At 47.1% G+C, this 14,629-nt stretch overlaps 1 protein-coding gene across 1 annotated transcript in view; it reads left to right on the plus strand.

Moving 5' to 3' along the window:
- Positions 1-14,629, plus strand: part of LOC311522489 (E3 ubiquitin-protein ligase rnf213-alpha-like) — a 175,273-nt gene that overhangs the window by 14,187 nt on the left and 146,457 nt on the right. Inside the window, 3 exon segments of the mRNA XM_084631886.1 lie at positions 3,190-3,308; positions 6,244-6,349; positions 11,006-11,100. Coding sequence (XP_084488012.1) covers positions 3,190-3,308; positions 6,244-6,349; positions 11,006-11,100 — 320 coding nt within the window.

Raw genomic sequence — 14,629 nt, forward strand, 5'->3', positions numbered from 1 at the left:
TTAGGTCACTGTCCCCCAGCGAACCTAGTTTAAAGCCCTCCTTACTAGGTTAGCAAGCCTGCCTGCGAAGATGCTCTTCCCTCTCTTCATTATGTGGATCCCACCTCTTCCTAGCAATCCTTCTTCCCGGAACAACATCCCATGGTCAAGGAATCCAAAGCCCTCTCTCTGACACCACCTGCATAACCATGCATTCACCTCCACAACTCGATAGTCCCTACCTGGGCTTCTTCCTTCAACAGAGAGGATGGATGAAAACACGACTTGTGCCTCAAACTCCTTTATCCTTCTTCCCAGAGCCACATAGTCTGCAATGACGTGCTCAAGGTCATTCTTGGCAGTATCATTGGTGCCCATGTGGAGAAGGGTAGCAGTCTGAGGGCTTGATCAGTCTCGGCAGACACTCAGTCACATCCTGAATTCTAGCTCCAGGCAAGCAGCACACTTCTCGAGTCTCTCAGTCTGGCTGGCAGATGGATGACTCTGTCCCCCTTAGGAGGGAGTCCTCGATCACCACCACCACCCGTCTCCTCCTCTTGGGAGTGGTGGTCATGGAACCCCCATCCCTAGGACAATGCATCTCATGCCTTCTAGTTGATGGGGTCTCCTTCTGATCCCTTCCCTCAGATGGCTCTTCCAAATCATTCTCCTCAGTAGTATGTGTGCAGAAAGCCTGAAAACAGTTTCTTACCTCTATCTGCATAGGGCAGGGGTGGGCAAACTTTTTGTCCCGAGGGCCACATTGGGTTTTCAAAATTGTACAGAGGGCCGGTTAGGGGAGGCTGTGCCTCCCCAAACAGCCAGGCGTGGCAAGGCCCCCGCCCCCTATCCGACCCCCCCTGCTTCTAGCCCCCTGACAGCCCCCCCAGGACTCCTGCCCCATCCAAACCCCTTTTTCCTTCCTGATGGCCGCCCCCGGGACCTCTGCCCCATCCACCCCCACTCTCTGTCCCCTGACCACCCCTAACTACCCCTGCCACCCCATCCAACTCCTCTCCTCTCCTCCCTGACGCGCCCCCCCGGGACACCTGCCTCATCCAACCACCCCTTCTCCCTGTCCCCTGACCTCCCCCAGAACCCCCACCCCAACTGCCCCCTGCTGCCTCATCCAACCCCTCCTCTCATTCCTGACTGCCCCCTTCAACCCCCCTGTTCCCCGCCCTCTGACCACCCCAACCTCTATCCACACTCCCGCCCCCTGACTACCCCCCAAACTCCCCTGCCTTCGATCCACCCCCCCCCCCGCCCCCTTACTGTGCTGCCTGGAGCACGGGTGGCTGGTGGTGCGGATGCACCAGGACAGGCAGCTATGCACTGTGCAGCACCGGGTCAGGCTGCAGCTCTGCAGCCACGCTGGCCCGGGAGCTCGCAGTCTGCCGCCCAGAGCATTGTGCCGACGGCACGGCGCGCTGAGGCTGCGGGGGATGGGGAACAGCAGGGGCGGGGCCGGGGTAGCCTCCCTGTCCGGGAGCTCAGGGGCCGGGCAGGAAAGTCCCACGGGCCGCATGTGGGCCGTGGACTGTAGTTTGCCCACCCCTGGCATAGGGGGTACATGGGTTCTCCTCATTCTTCTGGAGGTCACATGCTGCCAATATTCTTCAGGGGGAGGGATAGCTCAGTGGTTTGAGCATTGGCCTGCTAAACCCAGGGTTGTGAGTTCAATCCTTGAGGGGGCCATTTAGGGATCTGGGGCAAAAATTGGGGATTGGTCCTGCTTTGAGCAGGGGGTTGGACTAGATGATCTCCTGAGGTCCCTTCCAACCCTGATATTCTATGATTCCCCATTCTGCGCTGCACTCTCTGATTCTTCAGCATGTTGTACCTCCAGAACCAAATGCTGACTTCTGTCCAGAAAGTCTTCATTTTCTCTGATGCAACGCAAGGTTGATACCAAGGTGATCATGCCATTTACCAAGAGGTTCAGCACTAACAGCTCTGGGAATCCCGACCCTGATGGAGCTAAGGGTTCTGTTTTTCAGAACCATCCCTTTGTCACATTGACTCATTAGTCTCTTCCCCAGGAGGCTGTGAATATTGCTGGTCAGAAAGTGAGTGTTTTTTTTTTCTGGGAAAAATTTAGGTGAAAAAAAAAATATATATATATATATATATATAGTGACAAAGTTCCTCCTCATAGACTCATAGACTATCAGAGTTGGAAGAGACCTCAGGAGATCATCTAATCCAACCCCCTGCTCAAAGCAGGACCAATCCCCAATTTTTTTTGCCTTGGTGGGTCTTGCGCTTATTTGCAGATTTGCTCGCCTCGGAGATTCATGGCAGCCCTCAGTTTGGCCGTTTTCGTGAATCCACAGTCCAGGTCAGCTCCTCCTGGGTCTGACCAGGAGTTGGGAGGTTTGGGGGGAAACTGGGCCCGCCCTCTACTCCAGGTTCCAGCCCAGGACCCTGTGGAATATAGCTGTCTAGAGTGCCTCCTGGAATAGCTGTGCAACAGCTACAACTCCCTGGGCTACTTCCCCATGGCCTCCTCCCAACACCTTCTTTATCCTCAGTCCTCCAACAGTACGCGTTCTCACTCTCAGCTCCTCACACGCGCCCCACAAACTGAAGTGAGCTCCTTTTTAAACCCAGGTGCCCTGATTAGCCTGCCTTAATTGATTCTAGCAGCTTCTTGATTGGCTGCAGGTGTTCTAATCAGCTTGTCTGTCTTAATTGTTTCCAGAAAGTTCCTGATTGTTCTGGAACCTTCCCTGTTACCTTACCCAGGGAAAAGGGACCTACTTAACCTGGGGCTAATATATCTGCCTTCTATCACTCTCCTGTAGCCATCTGGCCTGACCCTGTCACAATATATATTTTATATATATATTTTAACATTTTGTTGAAAACTTGAAAACAAACAAAACAAATTTCAGTTTTTAGCAGCCAAAAACTGAAGTTTTCAGTTTTGCCATGAAAAATGTATTAAGACACATTCTGCAAAAATGTTTGTTTAGATTAAAATGAAAAGGTATTTCCCTTGAAAAGGTATTTTGATTAAAAAAATATTGACCAGCCCTAACTCTGAGTTTAATTTTTTTAAGTAGATATTTTTTCAATTTTTCCCAAAACTAGTTAAAGAAAGGGGCTAGGGATTCAGCTGGACTAAATGGGAGGCTGATAAGTGAGTGGGAGAACTGTTTATTAATTATTATTAGTGTTATTTTTATTAACATTTGGTTTAACCAGGATCTGGAAGTTTAGAACCAGAAATAAATGAAGGAAAACCTGTGAGTCCAGGACTTCTGAAAGATGACCTGTCTGGGCAGGAATCAGGATCTGGATCCCAGCTTCAGGCAAAAACAGAGGTAGGAGTGTCATTTCCAGTAGAGGCGATGCGTGTGGGACAGTATGTGGGGTCACGTGTCCCCCCAGATTTGTTGCTTGGCTTGTTCTGAGCATGCTTACACAGACTGGGCATGCTCAGTAACACTGCTGAAGCTGGCTTCCCTCACTCTGCCCTCCTACTATCAGCAGGCATGTGTCTTTTCTGCCTTCAAGCTTTATTTTTTAAATCAGTTATTCCAAGATATAGGAGGAGTCCTCTGCGGAGAAGAGGAGTGAGCGGCGGGGCTGAGTGGGAATGGGCGGAGCCACTCAGCTCCTTCCCCACTTGCCCCCCCCCCGCCTGCCGCTCTCCATCGCTCCTCTTCTCCTCGGCGGTAAGGGCAAGCAGCGGGGCTGAGCAGGGAAGGGGTGGAGCGAGGGGAGGGTGGGAGGTGGAGTGGGGAGGGAGAAGAGCGAGGGGCCATAGCCCTGGCATCTGCACTCTGAAAGGCGGCGGGGTGGCGGTTGGATCAGGGGAGACTTAAACTCCCCTGGCCTATTATACCCGCCACCCATGTGAATCAACAATGTAACACTCTTGCAAAAAAAAGCAAACATCATTCTGGGATGTATTAACAGGAGTGTTGTAAACAAAAAACAAGAAATACTTCTTCTACTCTACTCTGTCCAGTTGTGGGCACCACATTTCAGGAAAGATGTGGACAAACTGGAAAAAGTCCAGAGAAGAGCAACAAAAAAGATTAAAGGTCTAAAAAACATGACCTTTGAGGGAAGATTGGAAAAAACTGGGTTTGTTTAGTCTGGAGAAGAGAAGACTGAGAAGGGACATAACAGTTTTCAAGTATATAAAAGGTTGTTACACGGAGGAGGGAGAAAAATTGTTCTCCTTAACTTCTGAGGATAGGACAAGAAGCAATGGGCTTAAATTGCAGCAAGGGAGGTTTAGGTTGGACATTAGGAAAAGCTTCCTAACTGTCAGGGTGGTTAGGCACTGGAATAAATCACCTAGGGAGGTTGTGGAATCTCCATCATTGAGGATTTTTAAGAGCAGGTTGGACAAACCACCTGTCAGGGATGGTCTAGATGGTGCTTGGTCCTGCCATGAGTGCAGGGGACTGAACTAGATGAGCTCTCTGGGTCCCTTCCAGTCCTATGATTCTGTGATATACTAGTGCCAGAGTTATGCCCTCCCATGGATAGTGCATTCGGTTCTGGTCACCCCATCTCAGAAAGGATGTGAGAATCGGGCAATGAGAAGGATCAATGCCTGGAGACTTATATATGAAGAATGATTCGAAACATCAGGATTATTATTGATCTGTGACAGTGCCTACAGGCCCAGACCCAGGCCCAGTGCGCAGGGAGCTGCACAAATAAACAACAAAAGATGATCACTGCCTCAGAGCTTACAGTCTAAATAGGTTTAGCTTGAAAGGGTGGTGAAGGGTGGTTAGGGTATTAGCTTAGCCCTTGGGATGTAATGGTCCATTTCCTTGCTCCCCCACTGACTTCTTGTGTGAGCTTGGTCACGTCAGTGCCTCAATTTTTCAAGTGTACAAGAAGCTTTGTAGCCATTTCCTACCTTCTAGGGGTATTGTGAGGATAAATACAGCAAAGGTTGTGAGGTACTCATATATTATGGTAATGGGGGCCATCTAAATACCAGAGATAGAATAAGAGGGGGCCTGATGGAGGACTTTAAAATAATGAATGGCAGAGAGGAGGTCAGTCAGATGCTTCCATTTATGCCGTTTCATGACGCAAGAGCAGATGACAGATTCAGCTAAATTGAAAAGCAAGGAATTTAAAACTGACCAAAGTAGCTATTTCTTTATTGGAGAGATAGTTAGCCTGTGGAACTCACCGACACAAGGTATTCTTGAGGCCAAGAACTTAGGATTCCAATAAAAAGGTATGGACATTTATATGGTTAATAAGTTTATGCACAGTTTGAGTAGATTTGGTAAAACACTATAATAAACAAACCCACCTGCTTTGGGGAATGAGCCAGCCACTGTGGATAGGAATAAGTTATTCCATAAATGTCCACATGGGGGTTCCTTCCTATGGAGAAGCTGTCACTGACCATTGCGGGAGAGTCTGCTGGGCTGGACGGATCATTAGTCAGACCTCATGCTGCTTGGATCTTGCTTCTGTGTTATCGCACACCTTGTGAAATGTGTGGAAGGAAGGGCTTCTAGGAGCTGATTTGATACCATGGCTCCTGGAAGGAAACATGATGATGGAAAGTAGGTTTCAGTGGCTTGGTGGGCAGATGGGTTCTCACAGGTGATGTGAAGAGTCAGAAAGAATCACGGGGTGAAATGTTCTGGCCTGTGATACACAGGAGGTCAGAATAGATGATCATAGTGGCTCCTTCTGGCCTTGGAATCTATGGATCTGTTTTGTCCATAGTAAAGCCCAGGAAATTGCCCTCCAGTGAATGACCCGTTCAATATAAAGGTCCCCTGTGTTCAGCCAACAAAAGATGAGAGGGAAAGTTTTTCTGCATGAAATTTACCCCAGCACAAATTCTGGGCATCGCCTCAATCCTGAAAGCAACGGGACTTAACAACATACAGTCCTTGTGTGCAAGAGACAACGCGCTCTTTGGGCTATTCCTGGCCTGACAGAGGTATGCCTTACTCCTTATTTGAGGCTGATTGTAAAGTTACATCAAGTTTTCTGCACGATCCAGATCGTAGAGAGCTCCCAAGGGGCCTAGGCAGCTGTTTTGCCTTTGGATTTCTGTCTAGGCATGAATTTCACCCCAGCTAGTTGCCTGTTACAGGACACAGAATTATAGAAATGTAGAGCTGGAAAGGACCTTAAGAGACCATCTAGTCTAGACCCCCAATCTGAGGCAGGACACCTTTGGTCTTTCTCCGGGCTTTACTGAGCTCTCTCAGGGCTGTATGGCCTTTATTTTCTAGCTTGTAACTTTTCTTTTCAAAGGGACACAAGGACACCAGCTCAGAGAGCAACCTCGCTGAGTCAGAGAGAGGTGATGACCTGCAGTTGCGGGATAACTCCTCCTGGGTGATTCTACGCCCCAGTGCAGGTAACCAGCTTCAAACAATTTGCTTAAGAAAATCTTTGTTTAGATTTTCTTTTTCCACCAGTCCGTCTCCCCTGTAATGTCTGTCTTGTTATTTTGCAGACCAGAGGGGCATCTCCTACCCTTTTATGACCATTTTGGGAACAAAACTGACATCCAGGGCTCTTACACAGATAAGAGTTAGATGTTGTTTTATCTCTAAGTGCTTGACAAAAGGGGTGTGTGACGGGGACTGTTAGTAGCTCCTTGGTCACTGATGTCGCTGCAGCATGAAGAAGGCTGCAAGCTCAGCTGTGAGCAATTAAACACTGTCGGCTGGGGGATTATGCGCACCTGAGTGGTAATTGCCGGGCTAACAATGTAATTGGTAGGATACAAGTGGAAGGAACAGGAGGCAAGGGGGAAGCTAAGAAGTTGAAGCTGGGCTGAGGAGTGAAGGCTGTGTGGCAGCCTCTGCTTGTCGTAAACCCCTAGTCCACTATTATGCTTTGCAAGGAAAGAATAAATACACACTTTGGTGAATGGGTAACAATCTGGTGTGTGTTTGTGACTGAGGGGCCACACAAATTGGCCAGGGCAGTATACTGGGCAGTGGCAGAGGTGCCTTGTAATTGGGTGTCTGGTGGGGGATTTCTATAGTCTGGAGAGGGGTCCCAGGTCCTATCCATGCACCTCTGCAAAAACCCAACCTTCCCTCTCGGGGTGTGTGTGTCAGAATTAACCCCTGGGACAAGCACCACACTTAACAATAGGATAACACTTTTATCTAAACCAGGCAAAGCCAGGAGCAGATCCAGGTCAGGATCTCTAGTAGCGGGTTCACCAGTGGTGAGGTCTTGCTCATACTGGCCAGCTGAGAATTCCCCTATGCAAGGCAGTTCTCAGCTGGTGTAAGGTCACAAAGCTGCCAGTTGGACGTCGCCTACACCCTGGCACAGGAAATGGAGAATGAGCATAGCTCAGGCAGACTCTGCCTCTTGCACTAGTGTCTAAGATGTACAGCTGATGCTGTGAGTATCATCAAGTTGCAGTGGGGGAGGTGTAGATTGGATATTAGGAAAAACTTTTTCACTAAGAGGGTGGTGAAACACTGGAATGCGTTACCTAGGGAGGTGGTAGAATCTCCTTCCTTAGAGGTTTTTAAGGTCAGGCTTGACAAAGCCCTGGCTGGGATGATTTAACTGGGAATTGGTCCTGCTTCGAGCAGGGGGTTGGACTAGATGACCTTCTGGGGTCCCTTCCAACCCTGATATTCTATGATTCTATGATTCTAAGTTACACACTGAGTCTTTGGGGCTGTAACTCTCACCACTGTTTTCAGAGGGGTAGCCGTGTTAGTCTGTGTCAGCAAAAACAACGAGGAGTCCTTGTGGCACCTTCGAGACTTACAGATGTATTTGGGCATAAGCTTTCATTGGCTAAAACCCACTTCATCAGATGCATGGAGTGAAAAATACAGTAGGCAGTATATATATTAGAGCACATTAAAAGATGGGAGTTGCCTTACCAAGGGGGGGGGGTCAGTGCTAATGAGGCCAATTCAATTAAGGTGGACACCCCCCTTGGTAAGACAACTCCCATCTTTTATGTGCTATAATATATATTCTGCTTACTGTATTTTTCACTCCATGTATCTGATGAAGTGGGTTTTAGCCCACGAAAGCTTATGCCCAAATAAATTTGTTAGTCTCTAAGATGCCACAAGGACTCCTCGTTGTTCTCACCACTCTGTATGCCATTGCCACCCATCACCCCCAGGAGGGACAGACAAGTTTTCCCACTGTATACTGTGAAAGCCTTTCTAGAGAGGTGGAGCTCACACGAGTGCTACGAACCCTGGCGTGGAGCCCCAGAACTCTGAGCCACATGTCAGCGAGCCAAGCTCCAGGGGGCTCAGGATGTACTATAGCTACCCTTGCAGACCTCCGCTGTTGTTCTGTAGCGTGGCTGCTCTCCCACAAGACAGGCTAACGTGGGTTTCAGAGGCTGTGTGTGGCTAACAGAAGAGAAGAAACGTGAGGGTGGATCACTAGAGTCTAGAGCATGGACACACCCTGAGGGTACGACTACACTGCAATAAAAAACCTCTGGCACCAAGTTTAGAGCCTGGGTCAGCTGACTCGGGCTCTCAGGGCTCAGGCTGCGGGACCAAAAATTGTACCGTAGCTGCTGGAGCCTGCGGTCTAAGACCCACCCTCATGTACACTGCGACTTTATAGCCTTGCAGCCTGAGCCCTTGAGCCTGAGTCAGCTGATCCGGGCCAACCCTGGCAGTGCCATGGGTCTTTTAGTGAAACATAGACGTACCCTCTAAGTGACTGGTTGAAATCCAGCATTACAGAACATAAGAATGTAAGAATGGACATACTGGGTCAGACCAAAGGTCCATCTAGCCCAGTATCCTGTCTTCCAACAGTGGCCAATGCCAGGTGCTTCAGAGGGAATGAACAGAACAGGACAATATTAAGTGAGCCATCCCATGTCATCCAGGCCCAGCATCTGGCAGTCAGAGGCTTAGGGACACCGAGAGCATGGGGTTGCATCTCTAACCATTTTGGCTAATAGATCTATCCTCCATGAACTTATCTAATTCTTTTTTGAACTCAGTTATACTTTTGGCCTTCAAAACATCCCCTGGCAATGAGTTCCACAGGCTGACTCTGCTTTGTGTGAAGAAGACTTCCTTTTGTTTGTTTATAAACCTGCTGCCTATTCATTTCATTAGGTGACTCCTGGTTCTTCTGCTATGTGAAGGGGTAAATAACACTTCCTTATTCACTTTCCCCCCACCATTCATGACTTTATAGATCTCTGTCATTTGTTGTCTCTTTTCTAGGCCGAACAGTCCCCGTCTTTTTAATCTCTCCTTATATGTCAGCTGTTTCGTAGCCTTAGTCATTTTTGTTTCCCTTCTCTGTACCTTTTTTATTTCTAATACATCTTTTTTGAGATGGGGCGCCTGCAGTATTCAAGGTGTGGGCATACCATGGATTTATATAGTGGTATTATGGTATTTTTGGTTTTATTATCTATCCCTTTCCTAATGGTTCCTAACATTCTGTTAGCTTTTTTGACTGCCTCTGCACATTGAGCAGATGTTCTCTATGACCCCAAGATCTCTTTCTTGAGTGATAACAGTTAATTTAGGCTGCATTATTTTGTATGTATAGTTGGGATTCTATTTTTCCAATGTGCATTACTTTGCATTTATCGACATTTAATTTCATCTGCCATTTTGTTGCCCACTCACCCAGTTTTGTGAGGCCCCTTTGTAACTTCATAGTCTGCTTTGGACTTAACTGTCTTGAGTCGTTTTGTACAATCTGCAAACTTTTCCATCTCACTCTTTAGCCTTTTTTCCAGATCATTTATCAATACGTTGACCAGTTCTGGTCCCAGTACAGATCCCTGGGAGTCACTGCTATTTACCTCTCCATTCTGAAAAATTACTATTTATTTCTACCCTTTGTTTTCCTTTCTTTTAACCAGTTACTGATCCATGAGAGGACCTTCCCTCTTATCCCATAACTGCTTACTTTGCTTAAAAACCTTTGGCAAAGAACCTTGTCAAAGGCTTTCTGAAAGTCCAAGCATGCTATATTCACTGGATCACCCTTGTCCACCTGTTTGTTTACCCCCATCTCATGGATTTGAATACATTGATGAGGCATGATTTCCCTTTAGAAAAGCCATGTTGACTCTTCCCCAGCCTGTAATTGCCAGGATTGCCTCTGGAACCTTTTTAAAAATTGGCATCACATTAGCTATTTTCCAGCCATCTAGTACAGAAGCTGATTTAAGTGATAAGTTACATACCAATTAGTAGTTCTGCAACTTCCTATTTGAGTTCCTTCAGAACTCTTGGGTGAATACCATCTGGTCCTGGTGACTAATTGCTGCTTAATTTGAAAATTTTGTTCCAAAACCTCCTTTATTGACACCTCAGTGTGGGACAGTTCCTCAGATTTGTCACCTAAAAGGAATGGCTCAGGTGTGGGATTCTCCCTCACATCCTCTGCAGTGAAGACCAATGCAAAGAGCTCATTTAGCTTCTCCACAATGGCCTTGTCTTCAGCTTCAAAGGAAGTTGAGAGCCTGTTTCCTTATTGTCATTAGGAATCATGTTTGTTACGGCAGTGCCTCAGGGCAAAAGAATGGGGCCTCATAGTCCTAGGTGTTGCACAGACACAGAGTGGTAGATGTCCTTGTCCCGAAGAGTTGACGATCTTAACAAACCAGACACACCCAGGGTGGGAGAAGGGGTAGATCACAACAGCGGAGTGAGCCAGTGGAATGGTGGCAAAACGTTTTTGGAGGATTTAGTTAGGAGGGGACCAACTACACAAACAGAAAAGAGAAGTGAGAGGGGACACAGAAGGGAAGGGAGGCTGAGGGGGACAGGGCAGGAGAGAAAAGGGTAAGAGGGACAGGTGTGGAATGAAACTGAGGTGAGTTTACTGTGGGGACGGGGAGGGTTGGAGCAAGCAGCCAATTGGAGAAAGTCCTGTCAAAATTATAGAAAACCAAACTCCTTCCTCATTTCCTGTGTCCTGCAGGACAGCTCCAGAAAGGAGGGGCACGAGGCATGTGTGAAGGATGCTACCAGGCTGGGATGGGTAAAAACTGGTGATCTTCACTACTTGTTTATTTTGCACCTAGAACTGAACCAAGACAAAGCACATCCACTGAGTTCAGGACGGGAATTGGGACCTGGATCACAGCTGCAGTGCCATGTAGCTGGAGTAACAGATGAGGTGGGAGTTTTATTTAACTCAGTCAAGATCAGTTGAGCATAGTTATTCCAATAATTAGCAGGCATGTCAGTTTGGCTGGTGGCACAGGGTGGTGCCGCAGAGCAAGATCCCAATTCAAGTCTGGCCAGCAAACTTTTGTAGTTTGGACCAAGAGGGCCTAAATTCACAGAGACTATTATGATCATCTAAATCGGGTCTCCTGCTTAACCCAGGCCAGAGAACCTCACCCAACCTCATGTCAGGGTGGAATATGGCACCACTTTCTATTGCCGTCAAGTGACTGCTAAATGGATGGCTTATTTACAAACACTGGCCCAGATTCTGTCATAGCGATGCTGCACTGGCATCCCCTTACCCTGGGAGTGCCCTGCGGGCCAGCGGGCTGGGAGGTGAGGGCTGTAAAGCTGCTCCAGCAGCTCTTAAAATACCCGAGATTGCTCCTACGCAGAGAGGATGCAGAAGAGCTCTATCCAGAGCAGACCCTAGAACTGAGCTTTTTAATTTTGTTTTAATTTTAAATGGCAAATGGATCTAGATTTATTATTATTAATCTGCACTGAGATTTATTGCTACTTATGATTATTTCAGCTAGGGCTGGTCAAAATATTTCCATCCAAACTGGTTTTTAATGGAGAATTGGATTTTCAACTAAATGAGGTTGAGTGTCCACACTGCATTGTAAACTTGTGTTTACAATTGCTGGACCTGGGTCTCACAGCCATGCTAACACTTCCATACTGCACTACACGGACCTTCTGACTTGACCTGCATCCACACTGCAAAATGACAGGGCTTGGATCTGAGTCACAGTGGGATTTGGGCTCTGACCCATCCCCTAGCAAGGTCTGGAGTGCTGGCTGACCTGAGTCAGACTGATTTTGTGTGAACGGAAGGGGGTTTGGGCTTAAACCTGAGTCAAAGCATGGTCTTAGTGTAGATGTACCCTAGCTGGGCAGCCAAACATTGTGGTGGCGCACAAATATTAGTGGCCTCTTCTGAAAATTTAGGCCGATTTGTACAAAGCATAGTTATCACTGCCTGTAGGTTTTAATAGTTGTAGAAGCACCAAGTACTTCTGTCCAAAGACACTGTACAACAAAATAAAACCCCTTTGATACCTGAAGCCTTCATGTGGGTTATTGTTTTTTCATTTACAAGTGACACGCTTGTCAGTTCGAAGGTTTGCAGGGCCCAATGTGCCCATCCAGTCTGGCTTCCAGCATAACCCAGCCCAAAGAATCTCTCCCAGCCATTTCTGCATCCAGCCCTATAACGCCTGGCTGAGTTAGAGCAGATTAACTCAGTCCTGCAAGCCAAGAAAACAGATGAGTTTTGTAATCCCTGAAGGTCAACAGATCTGGAGGCGTGAAATGAGTTGCAAGATTGTGAATTCCTTTCAGAAAATATCCCTGTTTGTTAAACCAGGGGCCTACTAGCTTGATTGCCTTTGCTGGTCGTAGCTGTAGAGGTATCCCATGGGGAGAGAACGGAATTTTCAACGGGAAGATCCCAAGCCATTTAGGGCTTTCCGAGTCAAAACCAAAATCCTACACTGCACTGCCAATCAGCAGCCAGTGCTGACCTTGGAGCCCTGGTATGTGGCCTAACTGTGATGCATGGCATACCAAGAGCGCAGCCACAGCCTGCATCTGCATTGACTTTATTAGCAGAGCCGAGCAAATACCTGATTTTTCAATTCAGGGGTTGAATTCAAAAATCTGGAAAAAACCCCACATTTTGAGTTGAAGGATTTTTCATTTAATTTTGGGTTGTTTTGGGTTTGTTTTTTCACTTTTTCACTCAGCTAAATTTCAAAACAAATGGCCATTTTGAAACAAAAACTCAAAACGGTTCATTTCAAAGTGGTCAAAATGAAATGTTTCAGGGTGAAAAGTTGAAATGTTTTGTTTTGAAATTGCCAAAAATAAGCTATTTTAATATCTTCAAATTCTTTCCCCGTTTTTTTTTTTGAGCCAAAACAATTTGCCAGATTAGATCCAATTTTTTGAATAGTTTCGTTGCCTCAAAAATGCATTTTTTGGCAAATATATTATTCACCTAAAAAAATGTGCCCAGCTCTATTTATGAGGGTTCTTAAATTGTAAGTCCATGAAAAACAACTTGGATTGGGGTCATCTAGTTGTGACAAAGGCCAGGGTGACTGTAGCAAACACCATATCCCAGAGGAAAGGCTGCATCCTTCAATAAAATCATGTCTCCCCACAACGAGAGGCTTCTGTTGTTGCCGGGACAAGAGACCAGCATTCAACAGTTCTCTGGGCACCAGCAGGAGTCACCAGTGAAGGTGGAGAGAGACAACCTCACAGGCTCCGCTTCCCAGCCAAAGGAGGTGAAAAAAAGGTTGGGTCGTAAACGTTTGGATAAACCACATGTAGCCTCTAAATCCCAGGTAAATGTATTTAAACTTTCAATAACCTGGTTGATAAAGAAGCAAAGTTCTATCATGGATCAGATGTTGTCTAAAAGAAAGAAAACAAAGAGAAGGAAAAACCAGACCATTCCTGTAGTGCATAAGGGAGCGTCCCTTTAACTAGTATGGGAGCCCTCTAGTGGTGCTCACTGTGTTCTGTCTTTTGGAAGCTCCTAGGAACCAGCCAGAGCAGCCATGTGTATGTAGCTGGGCCTTGTCTTTGCATGTTCAGTGGACATAGTTATTTGGCACTAGAGCTGAGTGAATAACGTTTTTTTTCCGGTTCACTGGAAATTCTGAAAAATTGAAAAACAATTGTTTTGTGTCAAACCAAAAACAACATTTTTCAATTTTTTTTGAGTGGATCAAAAAGTTGAAAAGTTTTCATTGCAGGCTGAACTAAACATTTTGTTTCATTTCAATTTTGAGCATTTTAAAATGGATTTTAATGGTTAAATTATGATATTTCCTTAATTTTATATTTTAAGTAAAGTTTGTTTCGGTCTGAAAAATTGAAACATTTTGTTTAGAAAATATCAAAATGAAATGCTTCATTTTAAATATATTTTTTAAAGTATTTTAACTGAAACAATTTGGCAAAAGGTACATGAATTTGCTAAATATTTTGGTGTCACTGTGTGACAGGTTTCAGTCGGTCCTCCGAGCCCCTAGGGGGCGATGGAGAGCTATGGTCCCACTGGCAGGCCTTAGTCACACCTTTCGGGTGCTGGGGAATTAGCGGGCAGGGGCGCGCCGGGACGAGTCTGCAGCGCACAGTCCTGCTACCCAAGGCGGGTTGGCCGGGGTAGGGGAACGCAGGCCCACCCGACTCCACTGCGTTCCAGCCCAGGGCCCTGACAGTGGCGGGAGGCGAAGGTCCTGCCGCTGGGTCAGCGGGGGGGCCATCTGCGCCCGCTGACCAAACACCCCCCCCCCACGGTGCAATTCTGCCCCTGGGCTACTTCCTACCCGGTCTCTCTGGCGCGTCTCTCCGGTCCCTCCGGCTTGCCGGGTATTCCACGGCTGGCAGCTCCAGCTCCCCCTCTGTGTCGGACTCACGCCGGCCCGGGCTACAGCCAGGCCCCTCCGGGTACTCAG

The sequence above is a fragment of the Lepidochelys olivacea genome, assembly GCF_965140295.1.
Source record: "Lepidochelys olivacea isolate rLepOli2 genome assembly, chromosome: 6".
NCBI classification, from domain to species: domain Eukaryota; kingdom Metazoa; phylum Chordata; order Testudines; family Cheloniidae; genus Lepidochelys; species Lepidochelys olivacea.